The sequence below is a fragment of the Entelurus aequoreus genome, linkage group LG08 (genome assembly GCF_033978785.1).
Source record: "Entelurus aequoreus isolate RoL-2023_Sb linkage group LG08, RoL_Eaeq_v1.1, whole genome shotgun sequence".
Lineage (NCBI taxonomy): Eukaryota > Metazoa > Chordata > Actinopteri > Syngnathiformes > Syngnathidae > Entelurus > Entelurus aequoreus.
Window position 1 is genome coordinate 2,138,346 of NC_084738.1, and position 24,833 is coordinate 2,163,178.

A 24,833-nucleotide genomic window follows, 5' to 3' on the forward strand; every position below is an offset into this window, starting at 1 on the left:
CATCCTCTTGCAAAAGAGAGTCGAGAACGCGAAATGGACATTACAGTGCCTTTTATCTCCACGACAATACATCGACGAAGCTCTTTAGCATCTTTAGCATGAGCTAACGTGATAGCATCTGTCTCAAATGCAGATAGAAACAAAATAAATAAATCCCTGACTGGAAGGATAGACAGAATATCGACAATACTATTAAACCATGTACATGTAACTACACGGTTAATAGATCTCAGCCTGGCAAAGCTTAACAATGCTGTTGCTAACGACGCTAAGGCCAACTTAGCAACCGGAGCTCACAGAGCTATGATAAAAACATTAGCGCTCCACCTACGCCAGCCAGCCCTCATCTGCTTTGCTCAGCAACACCCGTGCTCACCTGCATTCCAGCGGTTGACGGCGCGACGAAGGACTTCACCAGATCATCCGTGCGGTTGGCGGCTAGCATCGGCTAGGCGTCTGCTAGCATCGGCTAGGCGTCTGCTAGCATCGGCTAGGCGTCTGCTATCCGAGTAAGTGGTCCTTGTGTTGCTACAGCCACCTACAACGTTCTTCTTTGCAGCCTCCATTGTTCATTAAACAAATTGCAAAAGATTCACCAACACAGATGTCCAGAATACTGTGGAATTATGAAATGAAAACAGAGCTTTTTTGTATTGTATTCAATGGAGAAGGCATTCCTCTGTTCCTCGGGCTACGTCACGCGCATACGTCATCCTTCGAAGGCTTTTTCAACCGGAAGTGTGGCGGGAAATTTAAAATGTCACTTTATAAGTTAACCCGGCCGTATTGGCATGTGTTGCAATGTTAAGATTTCATCATTGATATATAAACTATCAGACTGCGTGGTCGCTAGTAGTGGCTTTCAGTAGGCCTTTAAGTAAGTCATCAAAAACATCTGAAAGTGATGCTCGCACCCCCCACACGCCGTTTTTTGGTTTATATCGATACTTTTTTCAGAAAAGTGATGCCAAATGAGTAGCGCGTGAGTATCAATATATCGATACCACAGGATCGATACGCACATCCCTAACACCGGGGCATCGAGTGGACACAATATCACTCCCTGTGTTTCATAATGCATCAATGAGTTCAGGTTAAAATTAGGGTTATTAGGATTTTACCAAAAAGCTTTTAGGTCTAATCATATTGCCCAGACGCTTGACAACGTAATTGAGGGAATTTTGAGACTCGGCCTCCTCCGGGACTTGAGAGGACACTTTGGATCAATTGACAGCATGATGGATGTGCTGGGGAGAAACAAATCAACAACAAGGTCCGCCTCACTCCACGCCGTACGCATCCGTGCCGTGCACAAGTTAACAAGTCGGCGTCCTACCCGTGCTCAAAAGCTTGATGGAGGTTGACATTTAAATTTTTAAAAACATGCATGAATTAACAGTTATTTAATTGACTTGTGCTACTGCTTCGACCCAACACACGGTGGCAGATTGGGATACACTTACTGTAAACGTTTCTGGGGTCGGCTAATGTAGAGCAGCTGTGTACACCCGCTTAGCTCACGTGTCACCTGTCTGCTTCTTCCATCTCCCACTACTCTACCTTGTAAATGTCCATCTTGGACACACTTACACTTCTTCTCGCTTCCTGTTCGTGGAAATCTACTCTGACATACCCTGGAGGATACAATCGAGGTCAAGAGTTGACATACACTTGTGAAGAACATAATGTCATGGCTGTCTTGAGTTTCCAATCATTTCTACAACTCTTGTTTTTTTGTGATTGGAGCACATACTTGTTGGTCACAAAAAAAACATTCATGAAGTTTGGTTCTTTTATGAATTTATTATGGCTCTACTGAAAATGTTTGTTTCATCTGACATCACATGGACAAATATAAGACCTTCTGGAGGAAAGTTCTGTGGTCAGATGAAACAAAAATTGAGCTGTTTGGCACCAATACCCAGCAATATGTTTGGAGGAGAAAATGTGAGGTCTTTAATCCCAGGAACACTACTCCTACCGTTAATCATGGTGGTGGTAGTACATACTTGCCAACCCTCCCGGTATTCAGCGCTTCTCCCGACAACCTCCCGGCAGAGATTTTCTCCCGACAAACTCCCGGTATTCAGCCGGAGCTGCAGGCCACGCCCCCTCCAGCTCAATGCGGACCTGAGACTGAGTGGGGACAGCCTGTTCTCACGTCCGCTTTCCCACAATATAAACCACTTTGCCTGCCCAATGACGTCATAACATCTAGGGCTTTTAGAGAGTAGAGTGCACAACTGCGCACACAACAAGGAGACGAAGCAGAAGAACGAGGAAATTACAGACATGGCGACGCCGTCGACGAGCAAGATGAAGAAATACGCTCGCAAGTTCCAAAACGAATGGAAACAAGAATTTCAGTTCATCCAGGACAGTTCGAAGGGGAAGGTGTATGTTGCCTGTAAATTTTGTAGAACAGACTTCTCCATTGAACACGGTGGCCGAAATGATATACTCATCATGAACGGAGAAGTTAAACAGGACAATACTGCCATCTAATGGATAGCCACCGGAACACTGAAATTCAAGTATTTATTTTATTTATATGTACATTTAAAAAAAAAAAAAAAAAATATATATATATATATATATATATATATATATATATATATATATATATATATATATATATATATATATATATATATATATATATATATATATATATATATAGCTAGAATTCACTGAAAGTCAAGTATTTCATACATATATATATATATATATATATATATATATGAAATATGTATGAAATACTCGAGTTGGTGAATTCTAGCTGTAAATAACCACGCCCCCCCCCCCCCCTACCCCCCACCTCCCGATATTGGAGGTCTCAAGGTTGGCAAGTATGTGGTAGTATTATGCTGTGTTTTGCTGCCAATGGAACTGGTGCTTTACAGAGAGTAAATGGGACAATGAAAATTCTTCAGGACAACCTAAAATCATCAGCCCGGAGGTTGGGTCTTGGGCGCAGTTGGGTGTTCCAACAGGACAATGACCCCAAACACACGTCGAAAGTGGTAAAGGAATGGCTAAATCAGGCTAGAATGAAGGTTTTAGAATGGCCTTCCCAAAATCCTGACTTAAACGTGTGGACAATGCTGAAGAAACAAGTCCATGTCAGGAAAACCAGCACATTTAGCTGAACTGCACCAATTTTGTCAAGAGGAGTGGTCAAGAATTCCAGCAGAAGCTTGTGGATGGCTACCAAAAGTGTCTTATTGCAGTGAAACTTGCCAAGGGACATGTAAACAAATATTAACATTGCTGTATGTATACTTTTGACCCATTTGGTCACATTTTCAGTAGACCCATTGTAGTGGATTGTACGAAGCTTAAACAGCAACAAAAGTGAATTCAGTACAAAAAGTTTATTTACCCATTATCAAGTCAGATTGAGCTGTCCATGCAGACACACAAACGTCCTCCGGAGGACTCACAAAAAGCAATCTCTCTCGAGTCCCGGTCTCCTGCCATTTTTATCTGTCTCTTGTGCGTCACTGTTTTTTTTCTCGTGCGTCACTCTTGTGGTTTTCGAAGTGTTTGTTTTTGCAACATCCTTGGATTCCTTAATCATACTTAAACAATCAAAACATTCTGTAGACAGGTTGGCATGACTCAACATTCACTTTTGTCCCACACCCGGTTCATTCAATGGCACAGAATAGAAGAGAAATTAAATGAGCGTACATTCTTGACAGACATGAAATATAGGTCAAAGGTCAGAAATTCTACTACACCATAATAAATTCATAAAAGAACCAAACTTCATGAATGTTTTTTGGTGACCAATCACTCTATCACAAAAAAATTAGAGTTGTGGAAATGATTGGAAACTCAAGACAGCCATGACATCATGTTCTTTACAAGTGTATGTACACTTTTGACCACGACTGCACATTTGCAGGGCTCTAAGACATCGCCCATTCCCTTTCTTTCAGATATCCCATATTCTGATACTGTGTAGCACTTCATTCCTGATACCGATATTTACTATATCTGAAGGCGAAACTTGGATATAATTTGAGATTTTAGGAATTTGGGTTTGTTGATATCATCACTTAACTGAGTAGTATCCACCCATTGCCCTTTCCATTGGGCAAAATTCACGGAATTCCTTATCTGATATCATTATCTGCAGAAAACTGATACAGTTATGATCTGATATCTCGTTTTTATGCCGGTGTCTACTTTTCAGGCTACCGTCAAAGACAATTTTTCCACAATATTTTAAAGTGGTGCCTCCTATGGGTTGTAATCAGAATTGTTGGATTTGGATGGGTAACTTTCCCATTTGAATCTATTTGGTACCAATTCCTAGTACTCGGAAGCCGATTTTGGTACGCAACGGTAATTATTTTCAGTACTTTTGTGTCGTATAAATGTTAATTTATTTAGTCATAATTAATTTTTTATAATTTAACAATGATGTGATTTCCAGTTGTTATATCTTGGTTTATTTCACCTTGAGTCTCATTTGCAAGTGTGCATCTATTTCAGTTGGTCCATGGTGTCTTGCCATAGTCAAGAAGTAGAGATGTCCGATATTATCGGCCTGCCGATATTATCGGCCGATATATGCGTTAAAATGTAATATCGGAAATTATCGGTATCTGTTTTTTTATTATCGGTATCGGGTTTTTTTTTGTTTTTAAAAAAAAAAAAAAAAAATTTTATTAAATCAACATAAAAAACACAAGATACACTTACAATTAGTGCACCAACCCAAAAAACCTCCCTCCCCCATTTACACTCATTCACACAAAAGGGTTGTTTCTTTCTGTTATTAATATTCTGGTTCCTACATTATATATCAATATATATCAATACAGTCTGCAAGGGATACAGTCCGTAAGCACACATGATTGTGCGTGCTGCTGGTCCACTAATAGTACTAACCTTTAACAGTTAATTTTACTAATTTTCATTCATTACTAGTTTCTATGTAACTGTTTTTATATTGTTGTACTTTCTTTTTTGTTCAAGAAAATGTTTTTAATTTATTTATCTTATTTTATATTTTTAAAAAAAAATTACCTTATCTTCACCATACCTGGTTGTCCAAATTAGGCATAATAATGTGTTAATTCCACGACTGCATATATCGGTTGATATCGGTATCTGTTGATATCGGTATCGGTAATTAAAGAGTTGGACAATATCGGAATATCGGCAAAAAGCCATTATCGGACATCCCTATCAAGAAGTAGTCTTTGCCATTAAGTTGAATGTGCCAGTTTTAATTTTTGTTGAGGCCCTACGAAGTGTTTATACTGTAAGTATTGTACTTATTACACTCCATCTGTTTGATTGTAACTTGTATCTATGGTTGTAGTTGTCATTACTAAATTTGGAGGAGTTGATATCGCCATGTAACATTGCTGATGCTAATCAGTAGCATGTATATGGCATATGCACTATAAATTAGTATCGAGCTAGCAACCTTTGAAAAGTGAAGCCTGATGTCAGGTTCAAACACTGATGACATCTATTAAACGAGACAAGAAGCAAGGAATTAAACAGAGACAGAATTCAATTTGGCTCAAGTGAGATCGCGTCTGGGCTGTACTCTTGTAAAGTCTCCCAGCACGCTCTGGCGAAAGATTGTACGCCACCTCTTTTATTTGGACTTTCCCTGATTACATGGCAACGGCTGTTTCTAAGGGACGTGGGCCGTAAACAGCTATCGCCTTTGGTTACAGAACAGTTCAAAGAAAAGGTCGTAAAAGAGTTCACAGAAAAGGTCGTAAAAGAGTTCACAGAAAAGGTCGCCTGGAGGGGAGTCTGGTCCTACTTCCTCTCCGCTTTTGTAGTTCTTGGGTCAAGAACTACAAAAATGTATTGATTACAATTAGGGATGTCCGATAATATCGGCCTGCCGATATTATCGGCCGATAAATGCGTTAAAATGTAATATCGGAAATTATCTGTATCGTTTTTTTTTATTATCGGTATCGTTTGTTGTTGTTGTTGTTGTTTTTTTATTAAATCAACATAAAAAACACAAGATACACTTACAATTAATGCACCAACCCAAAAAACCTCCCTCCCCCATTTACACTCATTCACACAAAAGGGTTGTTTCTTTCTGTTATTAATATTCTGGTTCCTACATTATATATCAATATATATCAATACAGTCTGCAAGGGATACAGTCCGTAAGCACACATGATTGTGCGTGCTGCTGGTCCACTAATTAGGGTCCGCGGACCCTAATTAGTAAACCTCAATGAACCCAAAAAGACCTTAAAATAAGTATATTCTCACTAATAACAAGTGCATTTTTCTTGATAGAAAAAAAAAAATTAGACATATTTTCTCAATATGTTGAAAAATATTCTTAAATGAAGTAAATGCTAGTGCCATTATCTTGACATAATGATATACGATCGGCATCATGATTTTTTTTTCTTTCATGCTTGAAGTAAGAAATGATGACTTTAAAAAAGTAGTTTTATATTTGTGAGTGTTGATGACACATCTTTGCAACAGTTGATATTCTAGTTCCAAGCATGTTTTACTCAATATAGGTCATCAAATCTCAGCAACAAGCTGTAATATCTTACTGAGATCATTTAGGACCAAAACGCTTAAAACAAGTAAAACACTCTAACATAAAAATCTGCTTAGTGAGAAGAATTATCTTATCAGACAGACAATAAGCAAATACCACCCTTATTTGAGATATTACTCTGACTTAGATTTCAGTTTTTGCAGTGTAGTGTCATGTGAAAAAAAATATTGCACTCGGTCTTGTGTCATCCGATTAAAACTTTCTGAATGCACGTTTGGCGGTTGCTTATGAGGACCTGATGCGTCCCCCATGACTGAGTCAGTTAAAGACTTTCAGATGTGCGACGGATTGTTATCACATGCCATGGAATCCAAAAAAAAAATCCATCTTCAGTGGAATGTGGCTCCCCTGTCTTAGGCCATGTTTTTTTTTAAAATACAGCAGCTATCCCAATCATTAGCCGGGTAGACATTGACATTCGACTCAAAGTCAAACCCGTAGTGGTAAAACCGGTAGGAGGGTTCAAATTCCCCACCTAAAAAAACTTCCTCTACTCAAGTTAATTGCTTTTCCTTTTCTGGGTGACCGAAAAACCTGCGCTCTTAAACATCAACCGCGACTCAAATCTACCTTCTTTCCGCAGACAAATCGTCCGGCAAAAAAGCAGAGAACAACAAGAAGGCCAACCAGAAAACCCCGAACGGAAGCTCCGAAGAAGACGGACAGCAGAAGGGGTACAACGATGGTGAGTACGACCGTTCCTTGACAAACATCCCGAAGGAACAGAAGTGCCAGGTAATAAATACCATTTGCCAAACCCTGTGGATGGATTCATGATGATGGTGATGATGATGACCATACCAGCACGTTGCTAGAATGCGTTGCCCCCTGTTGGTGTTGGGGCGGTATTGCTCGGTTGGTAGAGTGCCCGTGCCAGCAATCATCCTAGTCACTGCCGTGGTTTCCTTGGGCAAGACACTTTACCCACCTGCTCCCAGTGCCACCCACACTGGTTTAAATGTAACTTAGTATTGGGTTTCACTATGTAAAAGCGCTTTGAGTCACTAGAGAAAAGCGCTATATAAATATAATTCACTTCACTTCATGTTCATGCAGGAAACACATCTTGACAACAAAAATAGGCAGCTTCCATCCATCCATCCATCTTCTTCCGCTTATCCGAGGTCGGGTCGCGGGGGCAGCAGCCTAAGCAGGGAAGCCCAGACTTCCCTCTCCCCAGCCACTTCGTCCAGCTCTTCCTGGGGGATCCTGAGGCGTTCCCAAGCCAGTCGGGAGACATAGTCTTCCCAACGTGTCCTGGGACTTCCCCGTGGCCTCCTCCCTAGGGAGGCGTTCGGGTGGCATCCTGACCAGATGCCCGAACCACCTCATCTGACTCCTCTCCATGTGGAGGAGCAGCGGCTTTACTTTGAGCTCCCCCCGGATGGCAGAGCTTCTCACCCTATCTCTAAGGGAGAGCCCCGCCACCCGGCGGAGGAAACTCATTTTGGCCGCTTGTACCCGTGATCTTGTCCTTTCGGTCATAACCCAAAGCTCATGACCATAGGTGAGGATGGGAACGTAGATCGACCAGTAAATTGAGAGCTTTGCCTTCCGGCTCAGCTCCTTCTTCACCACAACGGATCGATACAGCATCCGCATTACTGAAGACGCCGCACCAATCCGCCTGTCGATCTCACGATCAACTCTTCCCTCACTCGTGAACAAGACTCCGAGATACTTGAACTCCTCCACTTGGGGCAGGGTCTCCTCCGCAACCCGGAGATGGCACTCCACCCTTTTCCGGGCGAGAACCATGGACTCGGACTTGGAGGTGCTGATTCTCATCCCAGTCGCTTCACACTCAGCTGCGAACCGATCCATTGAGAGCTGAATATCCTGGCCAGATGAAGCCATCAGGACCACATCATCTGCAAAAAGTAGAGACCTAATCCCGCAGCCACCAAACCGGATCCCCTCAACGCCTTGACTGCGCCTAGAAATTCTGTCCATAAAAGTTATGAACAGAATCGGTGACATAGGACAGCCTTGGCAGAGTCCAACCCTCACTGGAAACGTGTCCGACTTACTGCCGGCAATGCGGACCAAGCTCTGACACTGATCATACAGGGAGCGGACCGCCACAATCAGACAGTCCGATACCCCATACTCTCTGAGCACTCCCACAGGACTTCCCGAGGGACACGGTCGAATACCTTCTCCAAGTCCACAAAGCACATGTAGACTGGTGGGCAAACTCCCATGCACCCTCAAGGACCCTGCCGAGAGTATAGAGCTGGTCCACAGTTCCATAACCAGGACGAAAACCACACTGTTCCTCCTGAATCCGAGGTTCGACTATCCGGCGTAGCCTCTTCTCCAGTACACCTGAATAGACCTTACCGGGAAGGCTGAGGAGTGTGATCCCACGATAGTTGGAACACACCCTCCGGTTCCCCTTCTTAAAGAGAGGAACCACCACCCCGGTCTGCCAATCCAGAGGTACCGCCCCCCAATGTCCACGCGATGTTGCAGAGTCTTGTCAACTAAGACAGCCCCACAGCATCCAGAGCCTTAAGGAACTCCGGGCGGTCCTCATCCACCATTGCTACTGAGGAGCTCTTTAACTACCTCGGCAACTTCAGCCCCAGAAATAGGAGAGCCCACCACAGATTCCCCAGGCACTGCTTCCTCATAGGAAGATGTGTTGGTGGGATTGAGGAGGTCTTCGAAGTATTCCCTCCACAGATCGACAACATCCGCAGTCGAGGTCAGCAGAACACCATCCCCACCATACACGGTGTTGACATTGCACTGCTTCCCCTTCCTGAGGCGGCGGATGGTGGTCCAGAATTGCTTCGAAGCCGTCCGGAAGTCATTTTCCATGGCTTCCCCGAACTCCTCCCATGTCCGAGTTTTTGCCTTCCGCGACCGCTGAAGCCGCACACCGCTTGGCCTGTCGGTACCTGTCAGCTGCCTCCGGAGTCCTATGAGCCAAAAGAGCCCGATAGGACTTATTAACATTAGTACAACATAATTGTATGTACATTCATTTTTCTCAGTTATTTATAAAGCCCTTTTCATAAGTATATTTGGTCAGTACTGTATTTTTATTTTTATGTAATGCGCAATATTTATTTATAATTACATATTTTAATGACAAATTTACCATATTTTCCGGACCATAGGGCGCACCGGAGTATAAGGCGCACTGCCGACGAATGGTCTATATTTTATCTTTTTTCATATAGTAGGCGCACCGTATACTACTTCCTTGTGGTCTCCATAACATGTAATGGTGGTTCTTTAGTCAAAATGTTGCATAGCTGATGTTTTACAGATCATCTTCAAGTCGCTTTCTGACAGTCGCTTCCGGATGCACCGTTTTGTGGGCGGTCTTATTTACGTGGCTCACCTTCGACAGCATCTTTGTTGTAGCGGTGTAGCGTGCAAGGACGGGAGTGGTGAAGTTTCAAAAGATAGAGCTAACTGTTTTAATGACGTTCAGACTTTACTTCAATCAATAACGGAGCAGCATCTCCTCATGAAACAACAACAAGGCCGGAAATGTGTCCCGTGAAAAACCATCCGACCGGAACTCTCTAATAACTAAAGTTCCTTGGGTGAATAATGTAAACTCACTACACCGGTATGTTTTAGCGCTTTCATGGCGAGTTTACTGACAGATATAAGTAAGAACTTTACACTACTTTATATTAGAAATGGCAACAGCGGAGGATGAATGTCCCATAACAAGAAGATAGAGAAAAAGAAGAAGTTATCGACTACGGAGTCGGCACGGACTACAAAGGCGGACGTGCGCAAATTTTCAGGATCTATGCAGATCCCAAATACAGATCAGCAGGTACCAGAAAGTAAGGAAAGTTGCTTTTGCATAATCTTGCGTAACAAAACGCCAGATAATATGTCTTACCTTATACACACACCATAAAATAATACCGACAATCCATCAAGCTTACCAAAGTTGTACTAAAACATTTTGATAGGTTTTTGAGAGTCGTGTGTAATGTTCTATATTTTCACTGGAACATTTAAAATGTCGGTGTTGTTTACTTGAGACATATTGCCATCATGGTGCAGCCTACACCTATCTCTTATGTTTGACTGCCATCTACTGGTCACACTCAAATCCCGGCCGGGTCATACCAAAGACTATAAAAATGGGAGCCATTACCTCCCTGCTTGGCACTCAGCATCAAGGGTTGGAATTGGGGGTTAAATCCCCAAAAATGATTCCCGGGCGCGGCTACGCTGCCTCACCTCCCAGGGGGTGATCAAGGGGATGGGTCAAATGCAGAGGACAAATTTCACCACACCTAGTGTGTGTGTGACAATCATTGGTACTTTAACTTTAACTTAATAATACCGACAATCCATCAAGCTTACCAAAGTTGTACTAAAACATTTTGATAGGTTTTTGAGCGCCGTGTGTAATGTTCTATATTTTCACTGGAACATTTAAAATGTCGGTGTTGTTTACTTGAGACATATTGCCATCATGGTGCAGCCTACACCTATCTCTTATGTTTGACTGCCATCTACTGGTCACACTTATCATTACACCATGTACCAAAAAAAAATTGCTTCGAAGTGGGAAAGCGCAACCAAACCTATTCCTTACATTAGGCGCGCCTGGTTATAGGGCGCACTGTCGAGTTTTGAGAGAAAAAAAAGGATTTTAAGTGCACCTTATAGTCAGGAAAATACGGTACATTTCAAACAGCGTATTTATGACTGTTTTTAGCAATATTAATGTTCACGTAAATGTTAAAAGCAATAAAAACACAGATACCTAGGATTACAGTTGAGTACAATTGTCAATTGTACATTTTTATATTCAAGCATATTCTATATATAGAATTAAAGGCCTACTGAAAGCCACTACTACAGACCACGCAGTCTGATAGTTTATATATCAATGATGAAATCTTAACATTGCAACACATGCCAATACGGCCGGGTTAACTTATAAAGTGCCATTTTAAATTTCCCACTAAACTTCCGGTTGAAAAACTCCTTTGGATGATGACGTATGCGTGTGACGTCACGAGGGCAAGGGAAGTATTCGGAGCTATACAAAAAGCTCTGTTTTCATTTCATAATTCCACAGTATTCTGGACATCTGTGTTGGTGAATCTTTTGCAATTTGTTTAATGAACAATGGAGGCTGCAAAGAAGAACGTTGTAGGTGGGATCGGTGTATTAGCGGCTGGCTGTAGCAACACAACAAGGACTACTTACTTGGATAGCAGAGGCCTAGCCGATGCTAGCCGCCCACCCCACGGATGATCAGGTGAAGTCCTTCGTCGCGCCGTCGATCGCTGGAACGCAGGTGAGCACGGGTGTTGATGAGCAGATGAGGGCTGGCTGGCGTAGGTGGAGCGCTAATGTTTTTATCATAGCTCTGTGAGGTCCGGTTGCTGAGTTGCTAAAATACAAATCCGTGATCCACAATAGAAAAAGGAGAGAGTGTGGAATCCAATGAGCCAGCTTGTACCTAAGTTACGGTAAAAGCGAAAAAAGATACGTCCTGCACTGCCTCTAGTTCTTCACTCTAACGTTCCTCATCCACGAATCTTTCATCCTCGCTCAAATGAATGGGGTAATCGTCGCTTTGTCGCTCCGAATCTCTCTCGCTCCATTGTAAACAATGGGGAATTGTGAGGAATATTACCTCCTGTGACGTCACGCTACTTCCGGTACAGGCAAGGCTTTTTTTTATCAGCGCGCAAAAGTTGCGAACTTTATCGTCGATTTTCTCTACTAAATCCTTTCAGCAAAAATATGGCAATATCGCGAAATGATCAAGTATGACACATAGAATGGATCTGCTATTCCCGTTTAAATGAAAAAAAATCATTTCAGTAGGCCTTTAAGAAAATGTTTAAGCATAAAAATGGCTAAATAAGCTAGAAATATCAATACTACAGTAGTACAATAAGACCAATACAGTTCAGTATCGTGGCCACTGATTGGCTCATGTTCAGTCAGCATCACTATAATTGGATCGAGCGAGTGTAGAAGTAACTACGTGGGTGTTATGTCATGTCACAATGTTAATAAAAAACACATTTAGGAGTCCATAAACAATCTTTTTATGTTCTAGCTATAAAAAAAACATTTGATTTATAATTCATTTACCTCACCAAAGCCCATGATGAAGGAAGATTAACTGTGCCACTTTTGGCCAGAACTTCCTACAGTCTGCTTTTCATCACTGGAGGCCTAAAAAAGTGGGGAGCCAATGGAGATGACCTGGATTTATTTGCGGAGGACATTTTAAGGTTGGATTCCGCGACTTCCACCTGTGCGTGTTAAGTTGATGCCACCGCCTTGAAAGTAAAAGACTCATAATTAGGGATGTCCGATAATGGCTTTTTGCCGATATCCGATATTCCGATATTGTCCAACTCTTTAATTACCGATACCGATATCAACCGATACCGATATCAACCGATATATGCAGTCGTGGAATTAACACATTATTATGCCTAATTTGGACAACCAGGTATGGTGAAGATAAGGTACTTTTTAAAAAAAATAGTAAAAAAAGATAAATAAATTAAAAACATTTTCTTGAATAAAAAAGAAAGTACAACAATATAAAAACAGTTACATAGAAACTAGTAATGAATGAAAATTAGTCAAATTAACTGTTAAAGGTTAGTATTATTAGTGGACCAGCAGCACGCACAATCATGTGTCCTTATGGACTGTATCCCTTGCAGACTGTATTGATATATATTGATATATATTGATATATAATGTAGGAACCAGAATATTAATAACAGAAAGAAACAACCCTTTTGTGTGAATGAGTGTAAATGGGGGAGGGAGGTTTTTTGGGTTGGTGCACTAATTGTAAGTGTATCTTGTGTTTTTTATGTTGATTTAATAAAAAAATTAAAAAAAACAACAACAAAAAAACGATACCGATAATAAAAAAACCGATACCAATAATTTCCGATATTACATTTTAACGCATATATCGGCCGATAATATAGCTTTGGAAAGTCTTGACAAGCCGAATTTTCTTGTTCTATTGGCAGATCATTTTTAGGGATGTCCGATAATGGCTTTTTGCCGATATCCGATATTCCGATATTGTCCAACTCTTTAATTACTGATACCGATATCAACCGATATATGCAGTCGTGGAATTAACACATTATTATGCCTAATTTGGACAACAATGTATGGTGAAGATAAGGTACTTTAAAAAAAATAAAATAAAAAAAATAAATTAAAAACAATTTCTTGAATAAAAAAGAAAGTAAAACAATATAAAAACAGTTACATAGAAACTAGTAATTAATGAAAATGAGTAAAATTAAGTGTTAAAGGTTAGTACTATTAGTGGAGCAGCAGCACGCACAATCATGTGTGCTTACGGACTGTATCCCTTGCAGACTGTATTGATATATATTGATATATAATGTAGGAACCAGAATATTAATAACAGAAACAAACAACCCTTTTGTGTGAATGAGTGTAAATGGGGGAGGGAGGTTTTTTTGGGTTGGTGCACTAATTGTAAGTGTATCTTGTGTTTTTTATGTTGTTTTAATAAAAAAAAATTAAAAAAAATAAAAAAACCCGATACCAATAATAAAAAACCGATACCGATAATTTCCGATATTACATTTTAACGCATATATCGGCCGATAATATCGGCCTGCCGATATTATCGGACATCTCTAGTTTAAATTATTTAAATGCAATAAATATTAATTAATATAACTACTTTTTAATGGATTTTTAGTTATCTTTTATTAAAAAAATTTTTTTTTAATTGTATTTTTTTTTAAATAATTTTGAATGTAGTTATTTTTGTTTTATATTTATTGGTAATACAATGATACAATTGTTTAAGTAAATGGAATGAAAAAAAAATAGTTTTAACTTTAATGTATTACATATTTTTTAATTAACACGTGATGTGTTTCTGTGAGCTATGTACTGAATGAACTGAGCCTTATGGCAAAAATTCATATCTACTCATAATAGTCTCATATCCTCAAATCCTGCTATCTTTAATCTAAGCCGGTGTTACTTTTGGCCGAGCTGCCTCTTGTGAGGCCTGTCCTCTCTCGCCGCAGCCAGATGTTGCTGGAAAAGCATTGCATGCAGATGGCGCTAGTGATTTAAAGCTCGGTCCGCTCACCTTTGAACTTTCGGGACGCTGGGAGGGCTGCACGTCTCCTAACACGGTGGATTTTTGACACGTGTTCCTTGGACTTAGAACTCGCTCTGAGTTGCTTTTCCCACAGCGGGAATCAATTTAGCTTGGAGCGAGAACATAAATTGTCTCGCTGGATGGTAGAGTCAAACTTATTTTGTCCCCCCCCAAAAAAAAGAATGAGAGCGCTGCTTTCCGCATGCAACCACTTAAAGGCGGCAGTGCGCTCCAAACTCCACTTCCAGCTGCAAAAGGAAAACATTCCTCCTTGATGTGCTGATACTTTTTTTATTATTTTGTTTTTTTTTATAGGCTGGAGTGCGTCCAGCAGACTTCCTCGCGATGGCCAAACGATTGATGTGCACTCAGTGGACACGTTTATCTTTTCGCATTCAAGGGATCTGAGCTCGGATATCAAAGGTTAAGAACATGGCGACGACGCTGCGATGATGTCGTCAAGCTCTGACCGCAATTCTACCGGCGACCTGTAGAGGGCATTGTTGCGCGATGACTATCAGAGCCTAAAGGCCTACTGAAATGACATTTTTTTTATTTAAACGGGGATAGCAGATCCATTCTATGTGTCATACTTGATCATTTCGCGATATTGCCATATTTTTGCTGAAAGGATTTAGTATGGAACAATGACAATAAAGTTCGCAACTTTTGGTCTCTGATATAAAAAAGCCTTGCCCCTACCGGAAGTAGCGTGACGACACCGGAGGAAGGACTGCTCATATTTTCCTATTGTTTACACCAGCAACGATTCGGACCGAGAAAGCGACGATTACCCCATTAATTTGAGCGACGATGAAAGATTTGTGGATGAGCAACGTGAGAGTGAAGGACTAGAGTGCAGTGCAGGACGTATCTTTTTTCGCTCTGACTGTAACTTAGGTACAAGGGTTCATTGGATTCCACACTTTCTCCTTTTTCTATTGTGGATCACGGATTTGTATTTTAAACCACCTCAAATACTATATCCTCTTGAAAATGAGAATCGAGAAAATGGACATTCACAGTGACCTTTATCTCCACGACAATACATCGGCGAAGCACTTTAGCTACGGAGCTAACGTGATAGCATCGGGCTCAAATGCAGATAGAAACAAAAGAAATAAACCCCTGACTGGAAGGATAGACAGTAGATCAACAATATTACCAAACCCTGGACATGTAAATACACGGTTAATGCTTTCCAAGCTGGCGAAGGTTAACAATGCTGTGCTAACGACGCCATTGAAGCTAACTTAGCAACCGGACCGCACAGAGCTATGCTAAAAACATTAGCTCTCCACCTACGCCAGCCAGCCCTCATCTGCTCATCAACCCCCGTGCTCACCTGCGTTCCAGCGATCGACGGCGCGACGAAGGACTTCACCACGATGATCGGTGCGGTCGGCGGCGGAGGAAGTCAACCCAGACAGGTGAGGACAGCGGCGCGGCGGCGGACGGCGTTGTAGCTTTCGACGACACCCCGGCCGCCATCAGAGTCGGCAAGAAACATATATTTCCCCAAAGTTACGTACGTGACATGCACATAGCGGCACGCACGGACGGGCAAGCGATCATATGTTTGGAGTCCAAAGCTGTACTCACGGTAGCGCGTCTGCTATCCAAGTCAAAGTCCTCCTGGTTGTGTTGCTGCAGCCAGCCGCTAATACACCGATCCCACCTACAGCTTTCTTCTTTGCAGTCTTCATTGTTAATTGAACAAATCGCAAAAGATTCACCAACACAGATGTCCGGAATACTGTGGAATTATGTGGTGAAAACAGACGAATTAAGCTGGCCACCGTGCTATTCCAAAATGTCTGCTTCAATTCGTGACGTCATGTGCAAAGGTCATCATACCGAGACGTTTTCAGCCGGAAGTTTCCCGGGAAATTTAAAATGTCACTTTATAAGTTAACCCGGCCGTATTGGCATGTGTTGCATTGTAAGATTTCATCATTGATATATAAACTATCAGACTGCGTGGTCGCTAGTAGTGGCTTTCAGTAGGCCTTTAATGCGCCTTTTGTATGAAAAAAGACATGAATAGACCCGCTCATCGGCAGTGCGCCTTTTAATCTAGTGCGCCCTATGGTCCGAAAAAAACGGTATTAATAATTGTTCTTACTTTTAATTCCCAAATCTCTAGTTTAACTTCAGATTTATCCGTCGTTATAAAGTTTTTTGGGTTTTTTTTATGTTTTATACCGTTTTTGTTAAAGAAACCCCTTTTTCTTTATTACATATACCGTATTTTTCGGAGTATAAGTCGCTCCGGAGTATAAGTCGCACCGGCCGAAAATGCATAATAAAGAAGGAAAAAAAACATATAAGTCGCACTGGAGTATAAGTCTCATTTTTTGGGGAAATGTATTTGATAAAACCCAACACCAAGAATAGACATTTGAAAGGCAATTTCAAATAAATAAAGAATAGTGAACAACAGGCTGAATAAGTGTACGTTATATGAGGCATAAATAACCAACTGAGAAGGTGCCTGGTATGTTAACGTAACATATTATGGTAAGAGTCATTCAAATAACTATAACATATAGAACATGCTATGCATTTACCAAACAATCTGTCACTCCTAATCGCTAAATCCCATGAAATCTTATAGGTCTAGTCTCTTACGTGAATGAGCTAAATTATTTTATTTGATATTTTACGCTAATGTGTTAATCATTTCACACATAAGTCGCTCCTGAGTATAAGTCGCACCCCCGGCCAAACTATGAAAAAAAAGTGCGACTTATAGTCCGAAAAATACGGTAAGTTGTTGGCAGATTCAAAGCAATTGCGTCTAATATGAATATATGGTACTCTAGGGCAGGGGTCACCAACCTTTTTAAAACCAAGAGCTACTTCTTGGGTAGTGATTCATGCGAAGGGCTACCAGTTTGATACACACTTAAATAAATTGCCAGAAATAGCCAATTTGCTCAATTTACCTTTAACTCTAAGTTATTATTAACAATTAATGATAATTACACTTAATTGAACGGTTTAAAAGAGGAGAAAACACGAAAAAAATGACAATTAAATTTTGAAACATAGTTTATCTTCAAATTCGACTGTTTAAAATTAAAAATTCAACCGAAAAAAAGAATAGAAAAACTAGCTAATTCGAATCTTTTTGAAAAAAAAAATAAAAAATGTATGGAACATCATTAGTAATTTTTCCTGATTAAGATTCATTTTAGAATTTTGATGACATGTTTTAAATAGGTTAAAATCCAATCTACACTTTGTTAGAATATATAACAAATTGGACCAAGCTATATTTCTAACAAAGACAAATCATTATTTCTTCTAGATTTTCCAGAACAAAAATTTTAAAACAAATTCAAAAGACTTTGAAATAAGATTTAAATTTGATTCTACAGATTTTCTAGTTTTGCCAGAATAATTTTTTTGAGATTTAATCATAATAAGTTTGAAGAAATATTTCACAAATATTCTTCGTCGAAAAAACAGAAGCTAAAATGAAGAATTAAATTAAAATTGATTTATTGTTGTTTACAATAAAAAAAAAAAATTTACTTGAACATTGATTTATATTGTCAGGAAAGAACAGGAAGGAATTTAAAAGGTAAAAATGTATGTGTGTTTTAAAATCCTAAAATCCTTTTTAAGGTTGTATTTTTTCTCTAAAATTGTCTTTCTGAAAGTTATAAGAAGCAAAAAAAAAAAAAGAATTTATTTAAACAAGTGAAGACCAAGTCTTTAAAATATTTTCTTGGATTTTCAAATTCTATTTGAGTTTTGTCTCTCTTAGAATTAAAAATGACGGGCAAAGCGAGACCAGATTGCTAGTAAATAAATACAATTTAAAAAATAGAGGCAGCTCACTGGTAAGTGCTGCCATTTGAGCTATTTTTAGAACAGGCCAGCGGGCTACTCATCTGGTCCTTACGGGCTACCTGGTGCCCGCGGGCACCGCGTTGGTGACCCATGCTCTAGGGTACTCTGGCGGTATCTAGTGGTTGAAGGGTCAAATTACACCCCTAATAGGATTTGTATACTTAATGCTTGGATTGTAGAGGTGTAACGATTTGTTTTAACAACGATTCGATTCGATATTCGTGGTTGCCAATACAATTCAGGAACGATCTAATTTTTATAGAAAGATTCGATCCGAAACAATGCGGTGAGTTGCAATCGATTTAGTAACTTTTTTAGCAAAATAAAAATAATCTATATTCCTATATATTTTCTTGTAAGGGACTTATGTATACATTAAAGGCCTACTGAAATGATTTTTTTAAATTTAAACGGGGATAGCAGATCCATTCTATGTGTCATACTTGATCATTTTGCGATATTGCCATATTTTTGCTGAAAGGATTTAGTAGAGAACAACGACGATAAAGGTCGCAACTTTAGGTCGCTGATAAAAAAAAAAAGCCTTGCCTGTACCGGAAGTAGCGTGACGTCACCAGAGGAAGGACTCCTCATATTCTACCATTGTTTTCAATGGAGCGAGAGAGATTCGGACCGAGAAAGCGACGATTACCCCGTTAATTTGAGCGAGGATGAAAGATTTGTGGATGAGGAAAGTGAGAGTGAAGGACTAGAGAGGCAGTGCAGGACGTATCTTTTTTCGCTCTGACCGTAACTTAGGTACAAGGGTTCATTGGATTCCACACTCTCCTTTTTCTATTGTGGATCACGGATTTGTATTTTAAACCACCTCAGATACTATATCCTCTTGAAAATGAGAGTCGAGAACGCGAAATGGACATTCAGTGCCTTTTATCTCCACGACAATACATCGGCGAAATGCTTTAGCTACGAGCTAACGTGCCAGACTGGCGAAGGTTAACAATGCTGTGCTAACGACGCCATTGAAGCTAACTTAGCAACCGGACCGCACAGAGCTATGCTAAAAACATTAGCTCTCCACTTACGCCAGCCAGCCCTCATCTGCTCATCAACACCCGTGCTCACCTGCGTTCCAGCGATCGGCAGAAGGACGAAGGACTTCACCCGATGCGTTTGGCGGCCCGGAGACGTAGGAAGTCAAGGTGAGGTCGGCGGCTCGCACAGCTCGCGCGGCTAGCGCGGCTAGCGCTCCAACAAAGTCCTCCTGGTTGTGTTGCTGTAGTCCGCTGCTAATACACCGATCCCACCTACAACTGTCTTCTTTGCAGCCTTCATTGTTCATTAAACAAATTGCAAAAGATGTCCAGAATACTGTGGAATTATGAAATGAAAACAGAGCTTTTTGTATAGGATTCTACGGGGTACCATAACTTCCGTTACTCTGACTTCGTCACGCGCATACGTCATCATACCGCGACGTTTCAGCCGGATATTTCCCGGGAAGTTTTAAATGTCACTTTATAAGTTAACCCGGCCGTATTGGCATGTGTTGCAATGTTAAGATTTCATCATTGATATATAAACTATCAGACTGCGTGGTCGCTAGTAGTGGCTTTCAGTAGGCCTTTAAATGTGCTATACAAATAAAGTGGATTGGATTACACACATGCTTATGTGTGATGTGGCTATGAGGTTTTTTGTTCCCTTGGCCTCAGTCTGGACCCCCCCCCCCTCTCCAGGGGCCCAGGCTTAGACTGATTTTTTTTATTTTTCTCACCCCGCCACAGTGTTTACCTGTTTTCCACCTTTTTTGTAAGGGGCACCGGAAGTTGACAGCGATCCTGTTCTGTCTCCCTGTAATGTTTGTCTGCTCTTGAATGGGATTGTCCATGAAAATCTTCATTTCCCCTCGGGGATTAATAAAGTATTTCTGATTTTGATTGTGATTCTGATAACAACATGTGTTTGTTTGTTTTTGCAATAACCCCGTGGTGGACAAAGTAGTATTGTCCTGAACGGTCTTGTAAAGAGGAAGAATTAGGAGCTAAGGGCTCTGGTGCAAGCACTAATCAACGTTAATGAATTGATTAAGAGGCCATTAAGTCCAGATGTACAATACACACTCAAAGGCCTTTGTGTATGCCCTACTTTACCCAGAGTGTCCTCCGATGGGACTGGAGACGCTGAAGATTGATGACTTCCAGCTCCACGCTTCAACGACCAAACGTTACGGTCTGGGCGCACACAGAGGCCGCCTCAATATTCAGGTGAGCCTGGATTTCGGCGCACATGCCCCAGAAAAATGCACATAATTGGGAGGTAGCGATAGACGTATACAGGCTGCTTTGGCACAGTGAGACCAGCTGTCGCCGTAAAGTGCAGTCCAGTCACGCAGCATATAAAAAAAAAATGAAAACAACTTTAATTACAAAAAAAATATTGTTGCACTTTAAAGGGGAACTGCACTTTTTTGGGGGGAATTTTTCCTATCGTTCACAATCACTATGGAAGACATGACGAAGGATGTGTTTCTTTTAATGCATTCTAAACATTAAATACATGCCATTAAAAGTCCACTTACAATGAAGCCTATGAAGCAGGGGTCACCAACGCGGTGCCCGCGGGCACCAGGTATCCCGTAAGGACCAGATGAGTAGCCCGCAGGCCTGTTCTAAAAATAGCTCAAATAGCAGCACTTACCAGTGAGCTGCCTCTATTTTTCAAATTGTATTTATTTACTAGCAAGCTGGTCTCGCTTTGCCTGACATTTTTAAATCTAAGAGAGACAAAACTCAAATAGAATTTGAAAATCCAAGAAAATATTTTAAAGACTTGGTCTTCACTTGTTTAAATAAATTCTTTTTTTTTTTTTACTTTGCTTCTTATAACTTTTAGAAAGACAATTTTAGAGAAAAAAATACAACCTTAAAAATTATTTTAGGATTTTTAAACACATATACCTTTTTACCTTTTAAATTCCTTCCTCTTCTTTCCTGACAATTTAAATCAATGTTCAAGTATTTTTTTTTTTTATTGTAAAGAATAATAAATCAATTTTAATTTAATTCTTCATTTTAGCTTCTGCTTTTTCGACGAAGAATTTTTGTGAAATATTTCTTCAAACTTATGATTAAAATTCAAAAAAAAAAATTGGGCAAATCTAGAAAATCTGTAGAATCAAATTTAAATCTTATTTCAAAGTCTTTTGAATTTCTTTTAAAATTTTTGTTCTGGAAAATCTAGAAGAAATAATGATTTGTCTTTGTTAGAAATATAGCTTGGTCCAATTTGTTATATATTCTAACAAAGTTGAGATTGGATTTTAACCTATTTAAAACATGTCATCAAAATTCTAAAACGAATCTTAATCAGGAAAAATTACTAATGATGTTCCATAAATTATTTTTTTAATTTTTTCAAAAAGATTCAAATTAGCTAGTTTTTGTCTTCTTTTTTTCGGTTGAATTTTGAATTTTAAACAGTCGAAATTGAAGATAAACTAGGTTTCAAAATTTCATTGTCATTTTTTTCATGTTTTCTCCTCTTTTAAACCATTCAATTAAGTGTAAATATCATTAATTATTAATAATAACATAGAGTTAAAGGTAAATTGAGCAAATTGGCTATTTCCGGCAATTTATTTAAGTGTGTATCAAACTGGTAGCCCTTCGCATTAATCACTACCCAAGAAGTAGCTCTTGGTTTCAAAAAGGTTGGTGACCCCTGATCTATGAAGTATATGAAATCTGCCTATGAAGTCCTTAAAAAAAACATCCAAACACCTCCATTAAAGTTTTATATAACAAAACCCAAAACCAGTGAAGTTGGCACGTTGTGTAATTTGTAAATAAAAACAGAATACAATGACTTGCAAATCCTTTTCAACGTATATTCAATTGAATAGACTGCAAAGACAAGATATTTAATGTTCAAACTGAGAAACTTGTTGTGTTTTTTTCAAATAATCATTAACTTAGAATTTAATGGCAGGAACACATTGCAAAAAAGTTGGCACGGGGGCATTTTTACCACTGTGTTACATGGCCTTTCCTTTTAACAACACTCGGTGAACGCTTGGGAACTGAAGAGACACATTTTAGAAGCTTTTCAGGTGGAATTCTTTCCCATTCTTGCTTGATGTACAGCTTAAGTTGTTCAACAGTCCGGGGGTCTCCGTTGTGCTATTTTAGGCTTCATAATGGGAGACAGGTCTGGACTACAAGCAGGCCAGTCTAGTACCCGCACTCTTTTACTATGAAGCCACGCTGTTGTAACATGTGGCTTGGCATTGTCTTGCTGAAATAAGCAGGGGCGTCCATGATAACATCGCTTGGATGGCGACATATGTTGCTCCAAAACCTGTATGTACCTTAATGGTGCCTCCACAGATGTGTAAGTTACCCATGCCTTGGGCACTAATACACCCCCATACCATCACAGATGCTGGCTTTTCAACTTTGCGCCTAGAACAATCCGGACGGTTCTTTTCCTCTTTGGTTCGGAGGACACGACATCCACAGTTTCCAAAAACAATTTGAAATGTGGACTCGTCAGACCACGGAACACTTTTTCACTTTGCATCAGTCCATCTTAGATGAGCTCGGGCCCAGCGGAGCTGACGGCGTTTCTGGGTGTTGTTGATAAATCACTTTGCATAGTAGAGTTTTAACTTGCACTGACAGATGTAGCGACAAACTGTAGTTACCGACAGTGGTTTTCTGAGGTGTTCCTGAGCCCATGTGGTGATATCCTTTACACACTGATGTCGCTTTTTGATGCGGTACCGCCTGAGGGATCGAAGGTCCGTAATATCATCGCTCGACGTGCAGTGATTTCTCCAGATTCTCTGAACCTTTTGATGATATTACGGAGCGTAGATGGTAAAATCCCTAAATTCCTTCCAATAGCTGGTTGAGAAATGTTGTTCTTAAACTTTTGGACAATTTGCTCACGCATTTGTTGACAAAGCGGTGACCTTCGCCCCATCCTTGTTTGTGAATGACTGATGTTGGAAGCAGATCACAATCATATCCATATTTAAGTGTTACTTCTTTCTAAACTTCTATAGTCATATAAAGAATAGCTAGTATTCTTCCTTCTTTTGAGTCTCATAGTAAGGTGTTGGCCTTCTAGATTGGAATGTGTCAGAGTAGAGATAACTCGGAGTAGTCTAAACAAAGGGAGTGGGGGCGGGGGACAGAGGGAAGATCACGGGACTTCCGGGGGTTTGAGGGGAGACCGAAGTAGACCGATCTGGACCGGGCTAGGGAACGCTTGGGTGCTGGGTTGGTCTCAGGTTTGTCCTCTAAGCTTGGAGAATAAACCACAAAATACCAATTACTGCCTGTTGATTGAATATAAACATCAGCTTATGTGCCATAAAAAGAATCTGGGAGAGACTAGCAATTTGAATTCCCCATTGGAGGAATGCTGGTCAACGCAACACTGAGCATTTCGTGGAAGCTGCTTTTATACCCAATCATGGCACCCACCTGTTTCCAATTAGCCCGTTCACCCGTGGGATGTTCCAAATAAGTGTTTGATGAGCATTCCTCAACTTTCTCAGTCTTTTTTGGCACTTGTGCCAGCTTTTTTGAAACATGTTGCAGGCATCAAATTCCAAATGAGCTAATATTTGTTTTCCAGTTCAAACATTAAATATCTTGTTTTTGCAGTCTATTCAATTAAACATAGGTTGAAAAGGATTTGCAAATCATTGCATTCTGTTTTTATTTACCATTTACACAACGTGCAACATCACTTACTGAACAATGTTTACTGTCATTAGTATGCCGACTGCTAGGATGTTCATACATTCCTGTTTAGATGAAGAATGACTCATAATCCTCACAAAGAAAAGGGGGGTGGAACTAAGGGTCTTTTCATGTCTAAATTGGCTGTCAAAGTGTACCAACTTGTGAGAATACGGTTTTCGTTCTTCTACTATCCAGGTGAGAGGCATGATTTGTGATCAAGAAAAAAGTTTGACAAGCGAGGCTCGTAATAATACTCGGTTAGTATTTATGTCACAAAATGTAAATGGAGTATTGTCGGCACTTTTTGGATGTTTTCTTATTGGGTTTAATGGGCAAAAAAGAGGACCTCCCACTGGCTCTGCTGTAAGCCGACTTTTATTTACGTTTATTTACGAGTGAGAATGCATTAAAAAAAAATCCATCCGTCGTCATGTCTTTCATAATGATTGTGAACGGGAAAAAAACGTGCAGTTCCCCTGTAAACAGTTGAAATCAAGTCATTTATTTTGCGACTCACAAGCAACTTTTATGCACGTTTAC

At 40.1% G+C, this 24,833-nt stretch overlaps 1 protein-coding gene across 4 annotated transcripts in view; it reads left to right on the forward strand.

The window, feature by feature from the left end:
- The window catches only part of cpxm2 (carboxypeptidase X (M14 family), member 2), a 92,242-nt gene that overhangs the window by 11,832 nt on the left and 55,577 nt on the right, over positions 1–24,833 (forward strand). For all 4 annotated transcript variants that reach the window (XM_062055323.1, XM_062055325.1, XM_062055324.1 and 1 more), the window contains 2 exons: positions 7,162–7,263; positions 20,695–20,804. In XM_062055323.1, coding sequence (XP_061911307.1) covers positions 7,162–7,263; positions 20,695–20,804 — 212 coding nt within the window. The remainder of the gene's footprint in view (positions 1–7,161; positions 7,264–20,694; positions 20,805–24,833) is intronic.